Consider the following 19,628-nt stretch of genomic DNA (forward strand, 5'->3'; position numbering starts at 1 on the left):
GCCAGGTTGTCAGATGCAGGCATCCATGCTTGAAGAGGAAGCCTTGTAACTGTACTTATCTTCATGCAGTAAACAGATGGCTTGGTTAAGAACTGATTGAAAACTTAGACTAACTCTCTAAACAGGCTTTCTAGCACAGCTGGTTCTTGTTCTTTTTGTGTTTTTCTCACTTTCAATACCACTTTATAAGGGAGTATATAGATTAGATCAAGGGATAATGTTTTCTGCCATTTCCCATAAACTGGAAGGTTGGGGCAGGAGAAAGTGAAACTCTGCCCTGGAATCCTTCACCAGTTTTTATGTGTTTGAACAGATGAAAATTGATAGGGTTTTTTTACGTAAGAAAGAAGAGGTTGAGTTTTATTCATTAAATTTTTTTCTCTGTTTCCTGTGGGGAGGCAATGAAAATGCCCAAGCAGAGGAAGAGTAACCTCCTATGGTATGAATTTTATTTTTCTCCTTGAAAAAGGTGACATTTGTCCTATATGAAGCTCTGCTATGTACTTAAATATTGACAGGCATGAACTTAGATCACTAGACTTCCTCAGAACTGTTGTGCTTCGTTTATAAAAAAACTGTTTTTAAAAAAATGTTGGATCTTGTTAGGAGTACAAAGTCTGCTTGGTCAGATATTGCCATTCCTGTGCTAAATATCAAACTTAAGCCTCTCTATAGAGACACTGTGGACTACTTGCCTGGGCAAGGTGGATAGAAAAGGTGTTCATTCCCAGTCTTTCTGATGACAATTCCTCTCAAGCAAGGTATTTATCAATGGAGAAAGGAGTTCAGAATCTGCACATATATTTAATAAGCTTAGCACCTACAGTAACTGTTTTGAAGAACAGAAAGGCAGTGAAATCTTGCTGAGTGAAAACCATTTAAGAAAAAAGTCATTAATGGCAGAATGCTATGAAGCACAAAGAAATGCTATAGTCCAAGTACCAGTTATAGGCTGTGCACTGCAGTTGTGCATTTTGAGGACTGGTGTTTTCTGTCAGCAACTGGGAGAAAATAATAAAGAATGTATCAGGACAGGGATTGAGAGGGTCAAGATAAGGTGGCCTACAAGAGACACCACCAGCCATTTGGTAAATAAGTCGCATTGCTGTTGTACAGTAACTTGGAACTTCAGATGCTGCAGTGCAGGTTGGCATCTTATGTATGAGAAATGTTTAAAGCACCTGTAACTCGATGTAACTGTTAAACTCCTGGGAGAATCCTTTAAGAGCATTTAGGAACAAGAAGAGCTGGGCCCAGCCCTGCCTGAAATTGGCAGGCCTCTTTCTATTAACTGATCTGAATTTGTCCCATAAAGAGAAAAGACATTTATTTGACCGGCCTCAGTACTGAATTGGTGTCTTCATAAGAGCACACTCCAGAGTACTTGTCTGGGGAATACGATTCATGTTCCATGGCTACATGGTATAATTCAGTTGCATATTGGCTCCTCCCGCAACAGCAGACAGCACAGACAGCAGGAAATTTTTATCATGGCTGTTTTTCCTCCTCCTCATAGAGCCCCATTCCTGCCGTTTCCAGAGGTCTTCTGCCACTGTTTAACATTTCGTTGGCAAGCACAGCAGAGTTTGTGTGTGCTGCTGTCCCGCTTTCCCTCTCCTTGCTAAAATGGCTTTTTAAAATAAACAACTGTCTAAACGATTTGCTTTGGCAAGAGGATAAATTCAGTGGAAAGTTTGGCAGAGGAAGCAGAACTGGCACTGAGCTCGTGGACCTGTTATATCATGGAGCTTGGGGGCCCTTATGGTGCAGAAATGAATTTTTTAATGAAAAAAGATATACCCTTCTGTGTTACAGAGGAAAACCTGCTGAAACACAGTTTTCCATTTTGCTTTTGCCCATGTCATCTGTCCCCAAATGACTTCAGGAATAAGCAAGTTTCAGCCCTTGTTCCACAATATTAGAGCACATCACAAAATTCTGGGAGGCATTTGTCATGCATGAGGACTCAGCTACAGGTTTCACAACTGTGCATAAGAGCTGGTGTTATTTGGCAGGGAATCTGTCCATGGAACTGTCAGGAGATCTGTACACAGTGACACAAATCCCATGACCGAGAGCAGAAGAGAGGGCTGGGATCCAGAGCACCTTGGTCTGTGCCACTCTGCCTCTTAATGCCCCGAGTGAGGCAGGCAGTGTGATTTTAGCCACTGTGGGCAGGTAGAAGCCTCCACAGCATTGTGGAGTCTGTCTGCAGCAGCTCACTGCCCCTCATTCCAGCACCAGTGCTTTGGAGAAGCACATGTGATCACAGAACCAGAATTACAGAGAAGCAGAACAAGTATTAAAGCCAGAGGGGTCTGCTGTAGTTTAAACAGTGAAAAGACAGCATGTGTCTCTTTACAGTAGTGCATTACATTAGTGCAGTGCCCTACAGATGTGAACAACTGGGTTTTTTTGCCATTTGCTATATCAGATTAGGGGGGTGACACTTTCTGTTCTGTAGCAAATGGAAAGCACAAAGCTCAGAAAAGAAGTGTGAGTCCCAAAGCCACATCATGGGCAGAGCTGGCAGCTGAAGCTGGATCTCCTGACTTGCCTTCAGTCAGCTTTTTTGCTCAGTCAGCTTTTTTTTCCAGAGAGGGTAGAGAAAAAAGGAGAATGTTTATTTCAGTGAACTCCAGAATTTTCCTTTTGTAGTTATTTTAGGTCACCCAGCTCACAGATTTGCTTTTCGTCTTTCACTGCTTTACAGTAAGTGATTGTGGCCTCCTAAGCCCTGTGTGACAGGGCACCAAAGACAGGCTGTTCTCAGCCTCCTTGCTGCTGCTTAGAGACCACAACACCTTAGACTCATGAGTGTGTCTGGAAGGCTCCCAGGCTGCTGAGTCTTTCCAGCACAGCAACACTGTTCCTCCTCGGAGTGGCTGTGAGGAGGCAGTGGCAAAAGCCCCTCTTGCCAGTGTGACACGAACTAGCTGGTGCTAGTAGTTGGGTGACAGGCCTCGTGCAGAACATTTGCAGACAACACCACCCTCTAAAGGAGACTTCCATGTATGTAGGATCCAAGAGCCTCAGTCAAGGAACCCCTGCCTCTTTAAGCTCTTTAGGAACTAGGAAATGCCTGTGGACATTCGTGGACTCAACCAGCTCATGTCTGTGTGCCCCCTCACTCACCTTTGCTGAGTACAGGAGGAACACTGGATGGAGGCAGTGCATTGCAAGGTGCAACAGCCATCTCCTGTGGGCTGCCCCTGACTTCAGGCTTTTCAGCACTTGGACAAGCCTTCCTTCTAGCTGGCAGCTCTAGTCACTGCTCTTAATTTATGCTTTACTTTCAGTTTTCACAGGAATTAATTACAAATTAAGTGGGCAGAGATTCCACTGTCAGCAATGAGCTTCAGATGCTCTGCGTGTTCAAGGAGTGGTGGCAATGCCTGTGCTGAAGTCTTTCTCTGGCTCTTCCCTGCCTCCCTGGCTGATTGTCACACTGGAGCAAAGAAGACAAGAAAATAGAGCATATGGAGATACTTTATCTCCCTCTTGGTATTTACAGCCGGTATTCTCTCTGCCAGAGAGCTGGTGCTGGTTCACTGTGGGTTACTGTAGACTTCTGCACTTCCCTAATATTCAAAGAGCCTATGTGTATATTAGATACAGATAAAATTATAGAGAGGGGTGGGGAGAGGGTGTAGGTGTGCAGACTTGTGTGTATATCTTCAGAGGAAAGGAGTTAAACAGAGAATAATCTGTTGCTGTTTCTATGTAGTGTTTCCTTCAACTCCTGCCATGTTTGGTAGCTCAAAGCAACTTGCATTTCTTCCAACACTTTTTTTCCAAGATTCTTTGGGTTTCTTTGTTTGTTTCTGGCTGAGAACACAGCCTTTTTAAAGAAAGAAAAAAGAATCTATTGCTTCAAACTGCTTTGTGGGCCTGGCAGGGATAGCAGAGAAAGGGAGATGCTGAATCTCTCAGGCTGTGCCAGAAGGAAGTTGCTTTCCTTGGAGATTTCTTCCTCCTGTAGTTGACTGGGAGACATTGTTTATGCTTTACCTGGTGTAGGGCCAGAGGGGTTTATAAGACCTGCTTCCAAACTCATTTTGTGCTGGGATCAGAGCCTGAACTGTTCTTACTGTCTTTTCCATTCTGCAAGAGCACCCACATAAGGAAAGGGAAACTGGGCTGTGTTAGCATGAGCTGAATACATGCATGAGAGAGCTTGAAGACAGTCCATAGCCTGGCCTGGTAAATGTTGAAATTTGTAAGAATGCTCTGCTGCTCTGTGGTCATGTGCTAAAGTGCAGTGAGGGAATGCTAGGGAAGCTGTGCATCAGGGAACAAGCACTGTCAGGAGTGTGTTCCTGGGGCTGCCTGCTGCAGCACAGAGGTGTATGAGGGAGAGCAGCTGGGTAGTGGGATGTGTGTCCTTACGCAGCACTTACTGTACATGTGTACATGCTGTTGACAGGCTATATGTGCTTGCATTTGAGTGCATTGTGGTGAGCCATGAGACATGCTTGTGAGTGTGAGAGTGCAAAGGAGAGAGTACAACTACAGCAGGACTGGTGTCCAAGAGCCAGGGGTTGCTGAGGATTTACCATATCCCCATCAGGACTGCCCTGTGACTGAAGTCCTGCCAGTTGGCTGCCTCCATATGTGTCCTGCAGCCTCAACATTTGCTTTTTAAAATAAAAACCACTTGTGATGTATTCACTCTCTTTTAAGTCTGCCCGGGAGCCCTGGCTGCTTTCCTTGCCCCTCTCTCATGCCTTGTCTGTCTATAGTCTCCTCTCTCCCGGGCAACACCCTGACTCAGAGGACTCCAGAGAGATGGATGACACGGCAGAAGGTTTCTGAGAGGACAGACTGTAGCTTTATTGCAAAAAACTTCTACCTTGAGGCATTTTAAAAGTGGATTTGAAGGGAGATGGAAGGGGAAAGTATGGACTAAAACTACTTGTTTCCCCAGCTAGCTCACTATCTTCCATGCCCTGGCTGTCCTGCAGCTGCAACTGAGATGTGGCCACACTGTCATCTTCTGAAATTACTCTGTTGCCCTCAGGAGCTAAACATATTTTTTTGTATCAGTGGAGAGTTAATGCTCTCCAGCAGTATTGCTGCATGTTGCCAAAAGGATATCCAGGGGAGAAGATTCTTCAGGGACAGAGGCACCTGCCTTAAGGAGAAGCACTTCTGTTGCTGGGGGTAATTTCTACTCTTGCCACATGAATGCTCAGAGGGCATTGAATTACATGGCATGGTTACTCATGAGCTATCCTTGCTGTCTTTACCGAACTGCCTACCTAATTATGGCTCTTGTGTTTTCTGCCCCTTGACAGTACGCCAAGGCACTAAAGCATTTTGGAGAGACTGAGGGCAAGATGCAGCCAGATGAATTTTTTGGCATCTTCGACACTTTCTTACAGTCATTTGCAGAGGCCAAGCAAGATCTGGAGAACATGAGGAAGAAAAAGGAAGAGGAGGAGCGCAGGGCACGCATGGAGGCCATGGTGAGGATCTGGGCACAGGAAGATGATTCCTTCTCTCACCTTTTCATGTCTTGAGAGAAATTCCAATGCTCATGTCCTGTCACTGTTTTATGTTCTTCTCCCTTACACCTCTTTTTGGCATCATTCTGTTCTCACATGATGACATTTTCCCTGCTGTCTGTCTTGTCAGCTCTCAAGGATGTACTGTTTCACTCCCAAATTACCCTGTTTTGGATTCAGATACCAAACTTAGCCCAGGCATTTTTGCCCTGGCACTTTTCAGGATGGGGTTGCCATCACCCCATGCCAGACTATCCTGCTTTTGGGCTGTAAGCAAAGAAGCCAGATATCCCTCAGTCCTGCCAAGCTGGTCAACTTCCAGTCAGACTCCATCATCATCTGCTGTGTGCCTGTTGTCTGACAGGGCACACTGACACAGCAAATGCCCCAGCACCTGCTGCAGCCCACACCAGTAGTATTTCTCTCTGGCCAGCCTTAATGCCTTGATTACTGAGGCCGTGTCTGGCTTTGACGTGGCAGGAGAGCTTTCTGTGGGTTTTGCTGCAGGGAGACAGATGTGTGCGTCCCCAGGGGTTTGTGTGAACCAGCCTCCCCCTCTAAGCTCAGCCTTTGTGCTGCCTGACAACTCACAGTCCCCTGCCTCCTTCCCCCCTGCTGCTGCCTTAGGCCTGGCTGCTGCCATGGCCCCAGGCTGAGCTGCAGGGTGTTGCTGATTTAAATGTTTGCTGAGCCAAAAGCGGTGGTTTGTGCCTTTCAGAAGAGAAGAGAGGTAAAACACCAGGATGTCAGCAGCCTTACTGTTAGACACAAGGATAAAATGCCAGGACATAGGCTCAAGTTTCCTCTCAGCCAGCGTGGCGAGTTCAGAGCCCACTGTTAAAGCACTGTAGGATGGTTTCAGGGGCCTAATATGGCATGAGGGAGGCCTTATGGAAAGAGTCTTCCTGCCATGTAAGGCTGGCATTTGCAGAGTGGGCAACCTGCTTCCTGATAGCCACCACCATCCCTTGCCAGTTCTGCTGATCCTGGAGCTGAGCAGTGGAAAGAGAGAGCTGATCTGGCACTATCCTGCTGTGAAATTAGTGCAAAACAGCAGCAGCATGGACAGATCCTGTGCGTCCTCTTGCTGCAAGCCAATTGTGCTGTGTGAGGCAGATGTGTGCTGCTATTCATTCCTCATTTCTCCGCTTTCTTCTTGTCTGTGTAGAAGAGAAGCCCAGTATGGCCTCTTGTTGCTCTTGGCACAGATGATGGCCTTGTGGATAAGCTCCTACTCTTTTTTCCCCTAATCTGTGCTGATGCATTTTAGCTGCTTCTTGGCAGTGTACCTAGTGATCTGGCATCTTGGTTAGCTAATCCTAAGACTCTGTGTCCTTCTCCACAGCTAAAAGAACAGAGGGAAAAAGAGAGGCGACAAAAGAAAGCGAAAGCTGGAAGCATCTCTGAAGAGAGTGGGGAGTTTGATGACCTGGTGTCAGCATTAAGGTCAGGTGAAGTCTTCGACAAAGACTTATCCAAGCTCAAGCGTAACCGCAAGCGTTCGGGGAACCAAGGCTTGGAGACGAGCCGTGAGCGGGTGGTGACAAAGCTAAATTATTAATTACAAGAGGAAGAAAAATAGTCAACCAAAAGAAGGTGATGAAAAAGTGCAAAACAAGGAAGAATGAATGTGTGTGATGGCGCCTGGCTGACAGCTGCCACAAAGGCTTTCTTTGGTCTGTAGCTAGAGACGTTACCTTTCCATGATCAGCTTTCCTCTCATCCCTCTTTTGTGCTCCTAATTTGAACCATTATAAAAGTGCCTCTGTGGATCCAGCAGGGCCTGTGACTGGGCCATGCAGAGCTGACAGATTTGCTTTCTGGGAGTTTGTTGTGTCATCAAAAGCCTCATGGTGATGACAGAAAGTACTTGGGCCTTGCAGACGGCCTCACAGCTGGAACAAGATAATTTTCTGTGTGCCAAAGTAAAAACTAGTCATGATCTCCAATTTGCTGATAACAAGGAAGACTAATTTCAGAACAACTCTCTAAACAACTATCATTTCTTCAGGATCTTGACTGGCCTTCAGGGGTCTGTTGGGATGTGGTTCTCAAGTTTCCAGTTCCCTTCTAGAATTGGATTTTACAAGCCATTGATTAGCACCCAAAAAATGCATTTAAGCTCATGTCCTGTATCGTATTTTTGTGTGGCCTACACTGTCCAAAGCAAGTGAAGCTGAGAAAGAACTCTTCAGTTTCTGTAACAAAACGAAATTCAAGAATCAGGATCAACATATAATAACTTGCAAAAGTCTTTTGGATTCTGCTTTGCTAGAAGGAGTTTTCTGGAATTTCTTGGTGGTTGAGTCTCAAAGCTATGAAATGCATCTTCTTGGAAAGAAACTCTGGCTTTCCTTTAGAAAACTAAATCACTGCCAGGTTGGGATTACAAGTAGATGAGTGTAGAGCCTGTTGTCATTGCTGGAGGCTGGCAGAGAATCAGTGGAAAATTTCTTATCTGTTTGTGAAAAATTGGAAATTGGGAGCTCCCTAATACCATCCGCAGGTCTCCAGTAGCAAACAGCGAATGGGTTCACTGCCTGCCAGAAGTGAAATTTCTTTTCCACTTGATGCTAGCTGTGATTGCTGTTGGCATGAACTGGTCTTTCTGTCTAACAGCCTGACCTCCACTGCACACACTCCACTCCTGCTGAGCAAAACCATGTCACTCAGTAAGATATGAATGCTGTCAAAGGAGAGCCTTGGAGCATGCTGACTTTTTCATTTTGAAGAAGTCATTTGGGATGAACCAAGGAAGAGCCCCATAATTAAAACTGAGTTTTTCAAGGAGGACACAGGATTGTGTGTAAGCCAAGCAGGCTTTGGAGTTGGGTTAATTTAGAAGAAACAAATAAATTTCTACTTAAGTTGCATGAATTAAATATATAAGCAGAAAAGCAAAGAACCCAAGAAGAGGCTTGAAATCTGTGTGTCTTCATGGTTCTAGGAAAGGGATTGGATTGTGTGGGCTGTCATGGCCTTTTTTTTTTTTTTTAACCTTTTGTTTCAAACTTGTCTTCTTTTTTATTATCTTCCCTGGAGAAGGAAAAGAAAGAATGGTGATGGATTCTTCCTCCTAGACAGGAAGAAAAGAGAGAATATTTGAGAAGAAGGACCCACCATCTACAAATTGCTGCATTAGTCAACAGCACAAAATGTCAAGGAATCCCAGGGAAGTTTAATAATTTGGTTTGATTTTTCTCTGAATGTCACTTAACCTCAGGCTCTGCACTGAGTCTGCAGAACAGAACTTCCTCTGCAATGCACACTGCCTGATCAGTATTACACACTACAATATTGGAGAAGCAAACTCTGGTGGTTTTCTGAACATTTTGAGAGTTAAATAATTATGTAACTATGGAGAGAAGCAAAAAAAGTCAGAATTGTAAAACTCTGATGTTTCATTGTTTACTGAATTTTGAGTCTCCTGCCCCAGAATTTCCCTATTTAGGACATTCCAGACTGCCGCGCCTCTGTATAATACTCATCGTAAAGAGCTGGTATCTTACAAGAGCTGGGTGCATTCTCTTCCCTTACTATCCCACTCCCCTTCTGGGATTAGCTATTAACAGCAATGCCTATTGCAGTGGACACAAGCACCTTGTAGAAGAAAGACTATTTCATAAAGGTTTTTTGAAAGTTTAAGAAAAAAATCTCACTTTTTTAAGCATTTTTATTTTAAATTACAAATGGATTTTTAGAAATGTCTCTTGTAAATTATATTAACAAGCTCCTTGCTGCTCCCTGAAGTAGACTTGCTATATATCCCAGCCTTTTTGTTTGTTGTGTTTTAAAGCATGCCATGTAACCTATGCCATGTAAGCCATATGAGAGGTGGTAATATGTGCCAAATTGGTATACAGTTGAGTTTAGATTTGAATAATCCCTGAATTCCAAAGATTATGCTTTTAGGGATTAGAACATTGTAGGGTTTTCTCCCTCCCTCTTTGTTCTCCCTGCATTTAGGACTCACCCAGAACTTCATGTGTAGTGCCAAGGTCAGTCCTGGTGCAAGATGATGTGCAAGTACAGCTGCTTGCTTGTTCCCCAGGTACTTGTTTGATAAGGCAGACTGTCAGCGTGGCAGCTGCCAGAGAAGAAACACCTCAGGGCAAACCTTTTGACTATAAATACAGCATTTCACCTGCCCCGGTATTTTTCAAACCAGGTTTGTGCTGTGCTTTCTGAAACTGAAGTCACTTTGCCAGGCCACAAATGTAGCAAAAGCAGAGAGAGTGATAAATCCTCTGTCCCTTTGTGTACACAGTTCAGCCCTGATTTAAAGAGGTCCTGTATGATGGTACGCGGCAACACTCCCAGCCACACTGAGAGTCAAAGAAAGCTGCTATAGTTTTGCCACCTCTTTGACTCAAACATTAATAATGAGAGATTGTGCAACTCCTGTAAATCAGCTGTGGTATCCTTAAGGGGATGGACAGAAAGCTCAGAGTCATGCCCTGATTAATGCAGCTCCACTTTCTCAGCACTCCAGTGCCCCAGGCTCCCCCTGCCTTGAATCAGCGATGGTGGCCAGAAGCTTCATTCAGTGTGCTGGACAGTCCCCCAGGCTCTTGACTCCATGGTGAAAGTTCATAAAGAAGGTTTTGGAAAAGCTCAGTTTCACACTGAGGCAAGCAATGTTTTCATACAAGTGTTGACAAGCCGAGAGGCCCATTAACTTATCTACTGTATGAGATGAGGTTACCCACACAGAAGATAGGGAAAATCTTGGCTTTGCTGTAGAGCTTGGCATCAGATTCTTGCTGAAGCCAAATTTCTCATCTCTTGGGTACTGTGAGTGCATATAATACTCTCCTCTTCAGCAGTTGTGATTGAGTTACCAGTTGCTGAAGGAGAAAGAGAATCTTCTTCCTGAGTAGGTTTAGGAAGCAGTCTGAGGTCTAACCTCACTGGAGAAAGTGGAGAAGAGCTAGGATCTGCTGTTGTCCTTGCACCTGTGCCTAGAACCAGCATTGTAAGAGAAGTCGTTCTGTCATTGGAAATAAGTGGAGAAGAGGGAGATGTGAGAAAGGCATAATTGAGGGCTTGTTCTGCTTCCTGAAGAAATACAGTAATTGTTGACTTCATGATGAAGTTCCTCACACCTAGGAGGTCCTTTCTAACTCTGCAGAATTTGTCTCTAGAGGTCTAGTGCTCACTCACCTCTGTGTCTCTGCACTGTTGCTGCATAGGTTGCATTAGGATGATCCCAGAAAAGACTGAAGACGACTCCGTCCCCCTTTCACCTGCTTTCAACCAAGTCACTCTTCTCAGTTTATCATGTCTCTAGAAATGCTACAAGGTAAAGTGACTTCAAGGAGCAAGACCCTTCCATGCTCTGTAGTACAGCCATTATCCAGGCACCAGTTCCCTATGAGAGCAGAAGCAGAACTAGTGTTCAGGGATGAGAGACCTCCTCACTAGGGAAACAACCTGGATGTCCTTCAGAAGCATTTCTGTAATGTGTTCACAATGTCTGAGGAAGGGAAAGGAATTGCAAAGGATCCTGGTGGGAGACTGTGGGGCAGGTGTTTCTATAATTATCAGCCCCACTGGCTAAATCTTTCCTTTTCTTTGGGAAAGATCATGCTTTGAGCTGGGTTGCACGGGAGAAGCTTGTGTCAGGAGTTTCCGTGAGGGGAAAGGAGATCCGTTGTACAGTAGATGATGTACATGATATATGCAGTTTTGTTTCTAGGTTGGTTGTTTTGGGTTTTGTTTGTCTGTTTGTTTGGGGGTTAAATGATTTTTTTTAAAAAAAAAGGTTTTAGGAATCTCTAAGGGGAACCTGTAAATCTGACACCTCTATTTATTTTGCCTTATTTTAGTTTGCTATGTTTGTATGTATACACTGCATTACAGCAAAGACTATTGAGACTGTGCCAGGGCATTACACCAGCTGGAGAGCTGACTTGGCTCCTGTGCCAGCTGAGCCAGGCCAGGGGATGCAGGTGAGCAGTCTTGGTATGGGAAGGGAGGGAAGAAAAAAAAAAACAAAACTATTGGCTTTTGTCATAATTACTCTGCCCCTGGTGATCCTGGTTCTGGGAAAGCACTCGTTTTAAAACTTGTAGTGAACTGATGGAGGCTGGTTATTTGAGAACACTTTCTACAAAAGATGTTTGTTTTTTATCATATGTCACAATGAGAAGATTGAGAAGAGTTAAGGTGTAGAGTTGCTCACTCAAACTTCACTCTTCCACACAAATTTGGTCCATAATTCCAGAGAAGCTTGGCTACAAGTGGTTCATGCCCTATAACTTCTCACCAAATTTAACACACTAGTGAGACAAATTGGGAGAGTTCTTCTTCCTCAGAGCTAATATTCCTCCCTATCTTCATGGCCAAAGAAAGATTTCACCTACATTACATCTTTTCTCCTCTGGCCCACTTCCCCAGGTTACCCCAGGTAAGCAAGATCTTTCTACTAGTTAGTTTGTTAACCATGGAGTCTCTGGCAATCATAAAGTGTTTGGCCATGGCTCCTTGGCTTTTGCACTTGACACAGGAGATTTCTGATTGCCTGTCATCCAAAGAGGTAGTCTCCATTGGCCTCCCTAGTTTCTCTTATAAAGGTAGAAGGAGCCAACCTGGATAAAACAATTTGGCTAACTGAAAATATGGAATTTATATATTTATTTACATAAAGTATTAAAAAAGCTATCTACTAATCTAAATAGTAGTTCTGATGACCAGTACTTCCTGAAGATGGCCAGATTTGCTCACTCAGTGCCCGCTGAGAAGGATGCCATGAGTCTAGCATGGTGTTTTGGCACCTCATTTCATGAAGGAGTGTCTGGATGGCTCCAAATCATCTGAAGGTGTCTTCTATTATGGATGTAATGTAGAATTGATCCACAGTAACCAGTTAATATTGCTCTGGTTTTACATCAGCGTAATTTAAAGTAGGATCTGGATTAAAACTTACCTTTAGACAGTTCTATTTACAATATGTTCTACCACAGCTCATGTAGGGCTTGGTCCTTTCAGCCTCCCCCACTAGGAGCTCTGAGCCAGTTGATCTAGAAAAACCTCTCTGATAAGCCATTTGCCCCCTTCCTGCTCCCCTTCAAACAGGCTCTTTAAAGCTTTGCAGTTTTTAGAATTGTGAGGGAATGTTCAGTATCTGAGCCACTCTGTGCTCAATGCCTCCCTTCCAAGTCATCCCCACCTGCAGCTGTTCTGCTCCCCTGCAAGCCTGCTCAGCTTGAAACTCACAGGTCACTTTGGGAGGTGGCCCTGCCTGCCAAGCTAGAAAGTACAGTGCTGCTTACTGAAGTGGGAGATTGTGCTGCTGTAATGCCTTGGCCTATCCTCATTTCTTAGTCAGTTTAAGACTATAAGTGAATTAAATGTACAAATCCTGTAGTGTCCTTTTTATCTGTATCTTTTTATAAGAATATACTGTAATACTAAAAAACAAAAGCAAAAAAAATTAAAGATATATTGCCCCCACTACGTCTCTGTACATTTCTTTGTAGTTTTATTTTATGTGCATTTTGCCTCCAAGTCTGGTAGGCGAGGTGGGGCTCTGGGTATAGTTTTTTGTTAACCTCTGGGTTTTTGGTCAAGAGAGGACAGCTCTTCAGGTGACACTGTCACTGCAGAGCTGGTGCGAAACTCCACAAGTTGTTCTGGGGGAACAAGCAACACTGTGGAACACAAGCACATCCTCCCCACACCGTGCAGTAGTGAAGAGCTGACTATGGAGCCAGCAGGTTACCATATTCAAGGGTCCTCTTTGAAGGCTCTCATTTGTTCCTCTTTCAGAACTGCATATGGTACACAGGAGTTCACTTAAAGAAAAAGGTAAGACAGTCCTGATACCTAGGAGTTCATAAACCTTGGACATGGCAATTCCACATGAGGAAGGGAGTGCAGGGCAGGAGCAGTGACCTGAGCTCACTAATGTAACCAAGCAATGCGCTGACAGCAAGAGCATTGGCTCGGAGGAGGAGTGGGCAGGACAGCATTGCTGCCAAGGAAGGAGTTAAATAAGGCCAGCTGAAAAGAAAGCAGGAAAGCCAACATCAGGAGTGAAAACTTCAGAAAAGCAAGGTGGGGAGTCTGGAGAGAAGTTAGACACAGAACAGCGGAGGGGAGCAAGATGCACACAAGGTTTAGGGCTAATTTGTTGCTGGACTGAAGGTTGTGCTGAGGAATTCCTTGGAGCTCAGGGGAAGAACCTTATCCTCACCATAGAGGAAATGTGTACAGCTGTTCCATTCATACACAGATCTCACCATTTCTGTTAATGGAAAAGCCCTCTGACAAAATTATCCTTAACCCACAACATTTCATTCTTATCTTCAGCCCATCAAAGGGCAATGCTTTAACCTTGAGCTCCTAAGATGTATGTGGCTTCCAGTGGGAGCCTTGCTTGCTATGCAGCACATTCATGCAGCACTAAAGTTCCCAGGGACCTCAAAAAAAGTCCCAGCTGTTGGCTCTGGCTCTCAGGTGGGAAGAACTGTGGAAATGAGCAAAAGTAATTAGGGATTAATTGCTTGCACAGGCTGAGGATCAACAGGCAGCAAATGGGAGTCTGAGTGCTCTGTGGGAAGGTTCTTGGCTTTTAATCATTAGAAAGCCTTTTAGTTTCTCTGTTTTGATCTATTTGGTTCACACTTTGCTAAAATTCTGACTTTTAGGTTCTTGCTGTACAGATGCAAGGGCAGAGGCAAAGGGATGTTTCTGAAACATCTGCATCATGTGAGTGGTAGAGGCAGGATGAAAATGCAGGGGCCTCCCTGAGTTCTCTATCCTGGCAGCTGGGGTTTGGTAGAGGGAGTCAAGCCATTGCTTTTCCTCTTATTAGAGGTGAAACCCAGTGGCATTTAAATTATCTGCTTTGAACAAGACAGACATCTTACCTGGATTGTAAGAAGACTTTTCTTTAGTATTTTCTTTGGGGTTGGAGCACACAGTGAGGAGCTGGTGTTCTGCCCTGCAGTATGGGTCCATCACAGAAGCCTCCCTCCATTTATCTTCCTGGTTGTCATCTTTCCCATGATTGTGGACCTCCCTGTCCTTGTCATCACTGCACAGAGCAAGGTAAGTGACTCATGGCTTTTTCTGAGCAAAACTAGGGTTGGGGTTTAGCTGAATGACTGAGAGTAAAGAGGACTGTAAGAGGAGCTCTCTGTTTTTGCTGGGAAGGGCTGAGTCTATCATTTACCAGTTTTCTCTTTCTTTAACTTTTGCTTAAACAAAGTGATGTTTATCTCTGCCGTAGTGGACATGGAGCTTTCTGGGAAAAATCTGCTTGGCTCTAGACTTGTACCACTAGGAAATAAAAAATTAAAGTTTGGGATTTTTCTCCTCCTTTAAAACCCAAAAGTTCTGGTTTTCAACATTATTGTGATAGATTTTGTTTGTTTGATGTTCCTGTAGTTAATGGGCTTCTTGCTGTTTTCTCTGAGGCATAGTTGCTATTTATCTTTACTTTGCTTAAGCTCACCAGGAGGTAAGGTCCTTTTTTCCCTTTTTGTCTTTTCTCCCATTTTGCTGGTATTTAATCTTTTTGCTTTTTTCTTCTCTCCCTTTTGCCTTTTTTGCCATTTTTTCCCTAATTCTCCCCACCACAGACTCAGCAGTGTGCTGGAGGCTTGCTTTGAATGAGCTGCTGCATCTTTCCTACCATGTGACAGCATTGAACCCCAGGGGTCCAGAAGGGTCTGAAATGCTGTGAATAGTTTAACTTGGGAATCCAGAAATTGTTCTTTGCCCACCTTGTTTCAGATATGGGGCACAATTGTGTCGAGCCAATTTCTTGAGTGCTCATGGAAGGAGACTATATACATTAATTGAAAAATCAGAAAATAGGGGGGAAGACTAGCTCAATTTGTCAGAGTATGATGCTAAAACCACCAAGATTGTAGGTTCAATCCCTGTTTGGGCCATTCACATAGGAGTTGGACTTGATGATGCTTGTGGGTCCCTTCCAACTTGGAATAGTCTGTGATTCTGAAATCTGGGAAAAGACTTTCATAATTTATGGCTGTGAGATGTGGAAAAAGGCTTTTGCTTGCCAGAAATGTCTGTAACCAGTAGTGGTTAGATCTGTCATGTTATAGCAAGACCTTTGCCATACTCTCCCTTCATAGAAGGGCTATTCAGAGCACTTCCAGCAAAGAATGAGGCAGCTGATAACCAAGGAAAGCACGACAGTCATGCAGAGGCTGCAGGGACCAGGGGATCAGGGTTGACATCAAGCCCTGGACACTCCTTCCTATGGGGCAGACAGGGAGGTGGGTGTGCTGTGCACTGTGTGATGTTGATGCTTGCCCCTGCAGAGAGGAGGGAGGAGGGCTCCTTTCTCTCTGTGTTCCTTGTAGAGGTTTTAAAACAAAAGCTTGTGCATGCGTCGTTGCCCACAGAAGGAAGCAAACAAAATAGAAGGAAAACGAGTATCTATCTACTTTAGGCTTAAGCTACTTTTCATTTGGTTATGGCAATACTGTAAAAAAACAAAGATGTATTTCCTCCCCCACAAGAAAGTTAGATGGTCCCTGGATTTGAGAGGTAAGAAATGGCATTCTGCAGCATCTCATTGGCTATTCCTGTGATCAGGCACTGCCTGGCTGAGTGCTGTCTTGGTGTGAGGGCCATTGGGGGTGATGGTAACTGTCATCTTAGCCCCTGCATAGTCATGAAGTGTTTTCAGGGGCAGAAGTACAAATCAGCCCAGTACTCACCTAACTCTGGGCTCACGGTAAGGTTTATGACTGGGTAAGAGTTTCCTTGGGTAACATACACTGTTTGTGCTCCTGAACTAGTCTGGATCTGCTCTCACTTTGTAGAAGAAGTTGGGTAACCCCGAAGTGCAGATTTTTCCCAGGGTTGTGCAATCCAGTGTTTTCTTTTCTTATGGGCTCACAAGAAGAAAATAACTCTTCAGAGTCATGCCCCATTCTGTTATGAAGTACCCCTTGATTCTGTTCCTGATTTTCTGCAATATCTGAGCCCTGTTTACCTCTCTCTTGTGCCCTCACAGTTCCTTTCTGTTGCCATGACCCTTTGCTTGCCCATCTTGGGAGGATCTGCTGCCCTTTCCCTGTGTTATTAACAGCTGCAGGAGCTTGGGCACTTCAGGCTCCAGGTGAAGCCCCTGACAGAGGACTGACCCTGGCACAAATGCTGTTGCTCTGCACTCAGCTTGGCTTCACATGGGGCAGGAGTTGCCAGGTTGATCGGGTGCTGTGTCCTACCTTCCCATTGTCCTCCTTGTGGTGCAGCAGTTTTTCATCCAGGGACCAAATGTTAAAGATGTCTGGCCCTTTTAGAATAGCAGTAACATCTTCCCTTGCTCTGGTCCCTGAAATGATAGCTTCTCTGTAAGTGGAGAGGAGGCCCTCTCTGCAGCTGGAGAGCTGGAGCTGCCTCTGGAGTTTCAGTGATGGGCAGCCTTTCACCGCAGAAGCATCTCCAGCACTGAGGCAATGTGACCAGAGCTAGCTGTGGCCTTGGGGGTGCTGATCTTGTGCCAGCTCCTGGGGTGTCAGTGCTGGGATGCATCAGCAAGCATATCTTGGACTTGTACCAGGGTCAAAGCAAGAGATTCCAAATTGCAGCTTGTCCCATAGCCATGGTCTTGTCCTTGTCAGGCAGCTGCCAGCTCTCTGTCTGTTCCTGATTAATCCTCTCCCTGGGGGATGCTGACCAGCACATCCCAAATCAAGATGGAAGGAAAAAAGGGGATAAATCAGATACTGAGGCAATCTTACTTTCTAATTTTTAACCCATACTGACACCTTAATACAAACAGGAAGGCAGCAGGAGTTTGGACAGGGATCAGTAGATCTGACTTAGTGCTGTGCAGAGCAGAACCAGTATAATTATGGGAAAATGGGCATAGTTGCAGAAATAGCTGAGCTTTGATGAGAAGCAGGCTCTTTCTTGAGATATTCTCTGGTGGCTAGCTTGCTTCTCTTCTTAATCCTCCTCACCCTTTCTCTCAGCTCTGCAATGAACCCTGAAAATCTGCACCTCTCACTCTCATTAGAGCAGGGTCTGGGCTGTCACCCACCCATGTGAAGGTTTTCCCTTGGGAGGCAGCAAGGTGAAATCTTCCTCTAATATTTAGTATAAATTAAGAGACAAAAGCCCATCTGCTAAAAACAGACTTGGCAATCTGGCAGCAAACATCATTTTCTCAATTGCACATCAGGCATGAGGAGCACTCAGGCTTGGAAATCTGTCTCCAGGTGCTCACTGCAGAGAGCACAGATCAATGGGAATGCCAGGTTAGTGTCCCCATCTACAAACAATAATTTGAGTGACTTATCAAGCATGACTCGTTGGTCTGGTCCACATGCATGTGGTCAGGTTCTCTTGGATCACAGTCCAGGCCAGTAGTGGTGGGACTGTCCTTTCTGCCTTGGTTGAAACAAGCTTCATGTGATGCCAGGGTCTGTCTCTTTGTTCATAGGTGAAGGAGCAGTAGCTCCTGCCTGTACTCAGGACAGGACATGGTCCTGAGGCCCTGGGAGAGCTGAGCCTGGAGGCAGCAGCTGCATGGGGCACCCTGACCTCACCACTGTTTTCACCATTTTTCCTGTTGCTCAGCCATTCCCATTAGCCATCATCCTTGTTTCTTTTCCTGTTCATTCTGGGTCTGGCTCAGACTTCTTTATCACCTTTTCTTGTCCCATACTTGTGTGAACCTTCTGGTGCAGGGAAGCAAGGTCTGGGGCTGTACTTCACTTTACTTCCCATGGTCCTTGCAGAGGCACCTCTGCCATTGCTGGAGCTTTGCTTCCCTAGAGCCTCCAAGGCACTCCCAGCCCTCATAGGGGCAGGGACCTCCACCAGTGCCCAACTTGTCTTTTGGAAAGCTTCAGCTGTGTGTATGAAGAGACATTTTGTCTGAGGGATGAGGCTAAATGTAGGCCATGGTAAAGCCCCTGAGCAGCAGCTCGGCACAGCTGCTCTGATGAGCTGATGTGCTCATTTCTGAGCAGAGCCACTTGTAGATGTAGAGGCAGTCCCTGTGCTCATGTGGACAGAGGAACAGGTGCTGAGAGTGTGTCTGGGAGGGATTTCTTGCTGGTGCCATGCAAGGTTGGAGGAATACTTGGGTTTTCCTCTTCCCTTCTATAAATGGCTTTTGTGAGAACAGGTTTCTTAACTTAGGTTACAACAGCAAGGGCTAATTGAGCATTACTGTGAGCGGGATGCTATCATCAGTGACACAGAAACTAGATGAAAATGTTGACTGGGTTAGGTAGGAGATGAGCCTCCTGAATGCAGCCTTCCTCACAAATTCTGTTAAAGGACTTCTGGCCACACTCAAACCTGTGTCAGGCACATGGTGAGGTGTCTGCTGTCCTGCAGCAGGGTCGGGGCTTTGCAGAACTGCTGGGGCAGGAAGGGCTAGCATTGCTCTTAAACCCTGATCCTCTGACACGGAAAGAAGTGGCACTCCTGCTGTTGAGTAAGGCACTTGGTCTGACTTCCCAGAGAGCTGCTTCCCTCCTGGCTGAGGACACGGCAGGCATTTTGCCAGGCTCTCCTGCTGCTCAGTGAGGGCGGGGGAGTCCAGGACATGGGGAACCCTGTTCCCGCTGCTGTTGGGAGCACAGGAGTGCTCACTTGCTTGCTCCCCACTCCATCCAGCTGGGTTTAATTTTAGAAACACAGTGCTATCTTGGGGCATCTTTTTCCATGGAATGCAAGTCTTTAAGTAAATAAATAACAGCTTTGTGGAGGCGGAATGGCAGCCCATAACCGCACTGCAAAACACACACCGAGTGAGTTGAGCCCCATTTCACTTGCATGTGGAAATACTTTGTACAGAAACAGTGGCTGCACTGCCTCCCTCTCTTCATTCAGCCCCCTCCAGAGCTGGCCATGTGCATTGATTAAAAAGAAATCAAAACACCTTGAAATACCAGCCTTGGAGAAGTGGAAATGAAAACCCCTCCAGCTGCTGGGGTTCAACTGGAGTTCTCTGGCACAGGTTTGCTAAAGCTACAGTTTACTGATGATGGGCTGTTACTGACTCTGCCTCTGCTATATCAGGGACATCCCAGAAGGATGTGCTCTGGGGCATCCTTAGCAACCCGAGAGAGAAATAGTAGGCTATAAAGATGAAGGCAAGAAACTTGTGTTTAAATGCCC

At 45.3% G+C, this 19,628-nt stretch overlaps 1 protein-coding gene across 2 annotated transcripts in view; it reads left to right on the top strand.

Moving 5' to 3' along the window:
• Window positions 1-12,955, top strand: part of DAAM2 (dishevelled associated activator of morphogenesis 2) — a 175,436-nt gene extending 162,481 nt beyond the window's left edge. For both annotated transcript variants that reach the window (XM_083856555.1, XM_083856554.1), the window contains 2 exons: window positions 5,298-5,468; window positions 6,853-12,955. In XM_083856555.1, the coding sequence (XP_083712681.1) occupies window positions 5,298-5,468; window positions 6,853-7,068 (387 nt within the window). In that variant the 3' untranslated portion in view covers window positions 7,069-12,955. The remainder of the gene's footprint in view (window positions 1-5,297; window positions 5,469-6,852) is intronic.
• The last annotated feature ends 6,673 nt before the right edge of the window (window positions 12,956-19,628 follow it).

Source organism: Zosterops lateralis, assembly GCF_965231275.1.
Source record: "Zosterops lateralis genome assembly, chromosome: 3".
Classification (NCBI taxonomy): Eukaryota; Metazoa; Chordata; class Aves; order Passeriformes; family Zosteropidae; genus Zosterops; species Zosterops lateralis.